The sequence below is a fragment of the Montipora foliosa genome, chromosome 2 (genome assembly GCF_036669935.1).
Source record: "Montipora foliosa isolate CH-2021 chromosome 2, ASM3666993v2, whole genome shotgun sequence".
In the NCBI taxonomy this organism is placed as follows: Eukaryota; Metazoa; Cnidaria; class Anthozoa; order Scleractinia; family Acroporidae; genus Montipora; species Montipora foliosa.
The window spans coordinates 61512303-61519802 of NC_090870.1; the positions used below are offsets into that span (position 1 = coordinate 61512303).

The 7500-nt window shown below is 40.9% G+C and overlaps 1 protein-coding gene across 1 annotated transcript in view; it reads left to right on the plus strand.

Annotated features, from left to right (window-relative positions):
- Window positions 1-7500, plus strand: part of LOC137984630 (rho guanine nucleotide exchange factor 28-like) — a 56785-nt gene that overhangs the window by 15843 nt on the left and 33442 nt on the right. The window contains 3 exon segments of the mRNA XM_068831835.1: window positions 5804-5853; window positions 6005-6071; window positions 6584-6709. Of these exon segments, the coding sequence (XP_068687936.1) occupies window positions 5804-5853; window positions 6005-6071; window positions 6584-6709 (243 nt within the window).

Genomic DNA, 7500 nt, shown 5'->3' on the forward strand with positions numbered 1-7500 from the left:
CTGACTTGAGCTTGCTTATCAAGCCAATAGATGTGGCATCATCAATTTCCTGCAGAGACAAAAGGATAGCTTCGTAGCTCTGCAAGGCTGCAGTAACAGAGGCATCAAAACTTAGCCATCTTGTCTGGCAAGCCTTCTTTAACCTTTTTGCCAAGAGCTTTTTTGTTTTCTCACTGTGACTGAGACTGACTTTTTTCAGTTGAATTTGACATTTAAGGAAACAAGCGGTTTTATTAGGGGAATCATGGAAGTAGTACCACAGCTGTCTTAGAACATCTTCCACTTCCTTGATAAACTTCAGCTCCTGACAGCTGTCTGTACAAGCCAGTGCTAAGCGGTGACAGACACAGTGCATATTAAGCAACTTATCATTGCTCTGCCTCAGCTTTGCAGCAACGCCATTGGTCTTTCCAACCATGACACTTGCCCCATCTGTGGACAGGCCCATGTTAGCCTCCTTTTCCCTTGGAAATTTCTAGCTCTCATCCTTTCCCCAGGGAATTTCCAGTGATCTTCCTTTGGAGGGGTATGAATATTTTCTGGAACCACACATCCCATGATGCAATGCACACCCTACTATCCTCCACCTTTTTTTTATCCTGAGACAGCACAATTGACACAACAAAACCTCAAATGAAAAATATTTTTTGATCAGGGTAAGTAGGATCACAGTCCTAGGCATCCTTCACATAATATAACACTGACTGTACATGAATACTTAGTGTGTTTAAGCTGCCATAACAGGCTGGTATGGTCAGTGTTCTGAGAGAGTAAGGGATACAGCAGTATCCATGTGGTAATCACAAGTTTTGGTGGACAACTGGTTTTGAAACACAGGCATACCAGATGATGGTTGGTTGAGTGACCTTTTTACTATCATGAGCATGTGATATGATCTTGGTTGTAGATATTTGGCTGTGCTTGAGAGGGGTGTTCTTTGAGGGTTAACACCAGAAGGTGGAGTTACTTGTAGCAGTGAGATTTTAGTTCCAGCTTCACTTGATGTTGGTTATGGGTGGTGACCCAACAGGGTGTCTTCAAAGAAGGGGTTTCACTGGATGGCTGGGTGATTGGTCTGGGATCACGTCCATGGGTGTGATACTGATGGGGAGAATTTGCAACCAGGACTTGGGAATTAGGGCATCTGGTAGGGGTGGGGCTGGGACTGCTAGACAATGACCTACTGGTACATGTAGTTATGTATTGTGAGACCAGTTGGGGGTTTACACAATGTATGACCTTGGGGAAGTTATAGCAGTTACAAAACTGTTTAATCATGGGCCACATTTATCATGGGGGGATGGTTTGGCATAGACAAAGTCACTAATTTGAAGAGGTGGTAGGGGTTGGTTGGTCTTGGTATCATAGTGATCTTTGGCTTGAGCTCTGTTTTGCTTTGATATTCCTTACTGCTCCTGATGTATTGTCACGAGGCATGAGGAGATGTCGAAGAGTGTGTTGTAGTCCCCTGGTGTGGCCACCCAAGCTCCTTTGTGCTGGGGTTAGGGTGTGACCATCTTGAGGGGCGTTTCTGAACAGGAGGAGAGCTTTATGTAGGTTCTGTTTACCACATTTTTCAATTTCCCATTGCCTTGGGGCCAGTAAGTAGGGCTGGCGGTGTACTGGATCTGATACTTTTGACAGTGGCAATATTATGGACCATTGTCATTGATTTGAACCTCGGTTTTCTTCTGTGATGGTACTGGATAAGGTTGCAGTTCATCGACTTCAATGAAATTGGAATAGTGCTCTGTCTTGAATTTGCAGAGGTCTTGGCTGACGAACTACCATGGGTATTCTGGTATCTGTTGTGATTGTATTGGTTCCTTAGGGTTCTGTGCATGAAACTGTGCACACTTGAATGTAACCCTGGCCAAAATACAACACCCTTGCAGAGACTGGGCTTTGATTCAGTGCCAAAGTGTGCTAGATGAGCTTTCTGAAGGATGTGCATTCTTAAGGCTAAGGGAATGACCACTTGATTTCCCTTGTAAAATTAATGATTCCATCTTGGGAGGTCAGTTCATCCTGGAACTTGCTTGAAGGCGAGCCGTGAATAAAGATCTTGTTTTGTTCACTCTGGATAGGATCCTGTGATGTACAAGCTTTAATATCTTCCAAGGTCTGCAAGGTGATTCATGGGAGTTGTTAGCAGTAGGAAGTGGCCCTGGAGAGTGTGTCAGCTAAAGAGATAGACTGCGAGCAGTCTCTCTTTTGCTCTAAAATCGTTGAAGCAAAGACTTCAAAATGGCTGAAACTGCAGGCCGCAAATACTGCGGGTGTTGGTTTGAGTGAAAAGCGGGACTGCAATGGTTTTATATTGCATTTGGGAACCCCAGTGACAGATTGACAGCTCTCATCATCCTGCCTTGTGTGGTTCCACAAAATATCCATACCCCCACCACGGAAGACCATTGGAAATTCCGAGGGAGAGGGGGGGTTAAAGGGCAGTAATTTCCAAGGGGTAGGGGGGTTTTGTGGGAAACTACTTTTCCAAAGGGTCACGAATCACATACAAAACATTGAAAGCAACATACGATCGATCTGAAGCACAAAACACACTATCGGACGATGTTTTGAAACAAAAGTCAGTTTTGAGATAAAGTTAATACTATTAGCTTCAATCTCTCCGTTTTTCTTTGAGTTAGCTAGCGCTACAATCTCCCGAAGCTAAGAACAATGTGTCTTTCATTTGGGACGGATTCAAAACATTTAAAATGGCGGTCTCAACTGGATGAAGGGGTAGTTTCTAAAGAAACTGTGGTGCTGCGTCGGTGGGTAAGTAGTACACAAAAATTTGGTTTTATCAACGGAGTTGATAATGTAAATTGGCCACCGTACAGAGATTCTAAAAGCTGACGTTTCGAGCGTTAGCCCTTCGTCAGAGCGAATCGAGGGATTATGGGTTACGTGTAGTTTTTATAGTAGAGTAGGAGCTACGCTATTGGTGGTAACATGGCAACGTGAAAAATAGGAATATATTAGTTAAATGAAAAGCGTTCGTTAATACCGTGAGGATTAAGGGTGCCGATTTGAAAGATGAATTTTTGTTCCAGATTCTTGCGGCTTTCCGTGGTACCTAGATGTAGGGAAAGGCCGCAGATAGCCATGTGTTTTTTGCCTAACCACTCCAAAAAACACATGGCTATCTGCGGCCTTTCCCTACATCTAGGTACCACGGAAAGCCGCAAGAATCTGGAACAAAAATTCATCTTTCAAATCGGCACCCTTAATCCTCACGGTGGCCAATTTACATTATCAACTCCGTTGATAAAACCAAATTTTTGGTCTCAACTGGAGTCTCGTCCCCAGACTTCCAGCTTTGTCTCTTTTTCGTCCAACCAACACTTCCGTTTGTCTCTTTTTCGTCCAATCAACACTTCCGTTCACGTGAGTATCACTTTTCGCTACCTTCACATACAGTAAACACATTTTTGATAGGATTTATGTTTTACTGGGGGTAGTAACTCATTGAAAATGCGATAAGACGCAAGTTCCCACCATCTCAACGCTTGCATGCAACGACATTTTCTTTTTTGTGGGTGGCATTTAGACCACGGACAGGAACTGGGAGTCAAGTTTTCTCTTCTTTGAGTAAACGCAATATTTATTGCGGCCTCGGGAAACGATTGTTGAGGTTCAGTTCGTTATGTCAAACTGGAAATTCTAAAACAGGAGTTTGACTACTCATTGGAGGAAGTAAATCGCACCAAAAACAATAAGAGTCGCCCTCTCAATTCCATCCATGGCTCAAAAGCAAGCAACAGTGAGGCTGTGTGTCATTTACCGGTATTTGAAGACTGCACATAAATCGCCATATCTAAGTTTACAAATACGATGGATTATTTTGGCGTCAATAATATTCTTCGTAAAACAATCGCCTTTGTGACAACATTCACGAAACCTACCGCGTCAGCAAGTGTGGTCCCTAAATATTAAAGAATCAACCTGAAGAAACTGACAAAATGTGTAGACAAAGGAACCTTGTATGTTTCTGTTTTATTTACTATGGTTTGTGAAGTTGTTTAAGCGAGTGAAATATTCTCATCAAAGTTCGCACAAAAACGTGAAACAGTCGACGTGCAATTAAGCTTTGCAAAGTTGATAGCACACATGCTAAAAGTTTAGCTGGATAATGAGCTTAACAAAGCGTTACATTTTTCTAAAAGTTAACCTTAATGTTTACACTGTTGTAATAAAATTCTACCGCAATTACGTTACTAATTCACTTTCGTTTTTATAAGTAAAAAAATTCTGGAAATTCCTGAGGGGAGGGGGGGTCATCAAAGACCCTCCTGGAACGGAAAATCCTGGGGGGAGGGGGGGGTACAAATCAAAAAGTCTTCCGTGGTGGGGGTATGGATATTTTCTGGAACTACACCTTCCATACCCATGTGAAAAATATTCTCATGGGAATCAATGGGTGTTTGCTGAAAATTTATATGTATTGTTTGTTTGACAACAAAATGTGTGATGATTCCACGCCAAAAAAAGGAACAACTTAAATAAAAAGCCGTTCATGTCAGATTTTTGCCGTTTATGTAAGAGTTCCTTCAAAATAATTTATGGCAATTTTCCATTGAAAAACAGCACCGGTGAGCCTTCAAAAGCCCAACAACTGAAGTCATCATACAAGAGCATGGAAAATATTTTTAATATCTCAGCTTGACCTTCTTCGATTTTGCTACTGGTATTTTGTAAATACCAGCATGGTATGGGATGACTTTGGCATCTAGAATGAAGCTGACAGGTTGACCAACAGTTCCGATGCTTTAAAAGTTGTCTTTGTAGTGAAGGAGTAGGCTATCTTTCTGAAGAGTTCCTCGGTATGGATGTGTAGCTGTCAGATGAATGTGTGGTTGTGGCAATATGTTTGTTGTCACGGAGTGGAATGTGTTTCTTATGGAAAATGATAAGGCCAAGACATTCACTCTCTTTTCCTCTGTTGAGTGCTGGTTTGCCTGGTATATCCTTTGAGGCTATTACCTGAAATTCCAGAGTGTCTGAGAGAGCGAAGGTCCCTCTCAAGCAAGGGTACCTTTTTTTCAGGGTAGATAAAGATGGGGAGCTACAATCTTGGACAGAATAAAATGGAACAGCAAACCCCCATCCCCCCCAAAGCAAGGATGAAGCCGCACAATAGCCAAAATGCGCCATTTTCGCATCCTTGATTTGAGGGGGGGGGGGGGTTCAAATTTCCCATCTATTTTGTCCAAGATTGTATGTAAAGTATTTGTCCTACTTGAGGTAGTTATCGGAATTGGCAAAGATTGCGAATGAGTGGATGACGTAGTCATCATCATCATTGGGTGGGGGGAGGGGGGGGGTTTGCATGGAATGGGGAATGTTCTGGGAGTTAAAATGCTTCAATTTCACATGACACTTAGTCGGCATGCCACCCAGCATTCTAATGTACCAGGATCTTTTTTGCGGTCTTGCCAGCCACATTGTAGAAGTCACCAATATTAAAGTATTAAAGTCAATCAATAGATTACACCATGAGGGTTTTTGAAGTGTTTTTTTCAGGTAAAGAGCTGTATTGTTTCCAACTTTACTTGGGTAGGTTTCTGTGGATGTTTGCACAAGTTTTCGTCACTCATTTCTGGTGTAAACAAATGTGCAGTGAAGAAGAGAGATAACAACACCAAGTTGGAGGTCCTTCATTTATTATCATCCCATGATGCAATGCACACCCTAACAACCATACTTTCATTTCATTAAATTTGCTAAAGACCAGAAGGGTGAACTACCTATGTGTTATTAGCAATCAAAATATGTAATGGTGTGTTCATTTTATTCATAGAAAAGGACATTGAAATTCTTCAGGATATAAACTCTCTTGTTGAAGAAGAAGTAAGTGATATATCATTGGTTTTTAGCTGTCTTTTCTCTTGCCCAATGTAACTAATACCCTCTGTTATTTCAAGGTATAATAAAATTATGTTATGGTTCAAAATTTTCCTTGGTTCGAACTGTCCTTTTAAACTGTTTTTTTCTTTTCCAGATGAAAAGGAGAATACCTAAGTTTCGTCACTCCTGGCCAGTTAGGAAAAAAGCTAAAGATACAATAGGTGTGATAACATTTGCCATCACCTCTTATATTTTGTATTAATAGAATTTAATTCCTGTATTGGAACTCTACAGACCTGGAAAAAGATGAGAGAGAAACCTGCATTAACCCTTCACCCCCACATTGTCTGGTGTTAAAGAAATCTTAGTGTCACTCTTAAGAAGGAATGGGTTAAAGGGGGCATACAGTGGCTCTAGATGCTGTTAACACTTTCACTCCTAAACTGGCCCCCTTTGAGTCAATGCAGAGGGAATGAATTAATTAACTAATTAATGAATAAAGCAAATCTTATCTTTATGGTGGAGACATCGCTATATTTTTGGCACTTCTTTCCGAACATCACTGTGTTGGTTGGGGATTAGTGGGTGGGGTGAGGGCAGAAGGAGGGGGAATTGTTGACCTTTTTTCAAGTGTTGATCCAAAAGTTCGAAAAATGGGAAAGTTGTCAACTGTTTTTGTCCATGATCATATCTTACTTGAAAATTGAATTTCAATACTGATTTGTTTTTTCAGAGGATGAGTCAAGCAGTGATGATGAATTGAAGCAAATCAACCGTGAACTTTCGTCAACAAAATTGATCAGTCAGTTGAATAGCATGTCTCCGGGAAAAACAACTGGCAGCAATAGGGTATTCTTAGGTCAGTTATCTTAAAGCATTTGTGATAAGCCATAAGTCATTTATGAGTTGTCATTGCAGTGTTTGCAATTAGCGGCTGTCCAGTTTTCCCAAACGACCAGAAAGTTTACCGGGCGACCATTTTTGGGTAAAATGATAAGCCTGGTTGTCTGAAGAAAAAACTGTGGACAACCCGGCCAAAAATAGAAAATGAATTACATTATTTAAGCATCACCTGACTTAATTTTCAGTTTTCTAATGTCAATGTCTGACAGTAGTGTGAAGTTAACAATAATTATTAATTTGCTGCACCTGACCATTTTCCCACGTTTTGAATATCTGTGGCTTTTACCAAAAAATTGTCACATAGGAAAATGCAATCTTGAGACAATATCACAAACATGTAGGCAGTGGAGATTGAAAATGCTAAAATTTAAACCCAGACTTCCCCAAACTCTTGAAACTGAACACAGCAATGCTTAAAACTGCCGAAACTGGTTAACTTAATCACTCACTGAAAAACTATGTTGCCATTAAACAACTGAAACAAGCCTATAAGCTATTTCACTTACATGTAAATGAGTTAATCCAAAATGCCAGTCAAAGTTTTGTGTGCTTCCGGCAGTTAATTAATTAATCAGTTCTATTGTGGTAACACCCAAGATGGGATACCCATCTCCAATGCCATTTGACTGCATTTTAAATAACACCGCAAGCATAATACATCGTAGGGGGTTTCCTAATGGGGATCCAAGCATTTATCAGGGAAACCAAATTTATGGGTTACCGTAAGTTGCGCAGCTTTTGAAACAG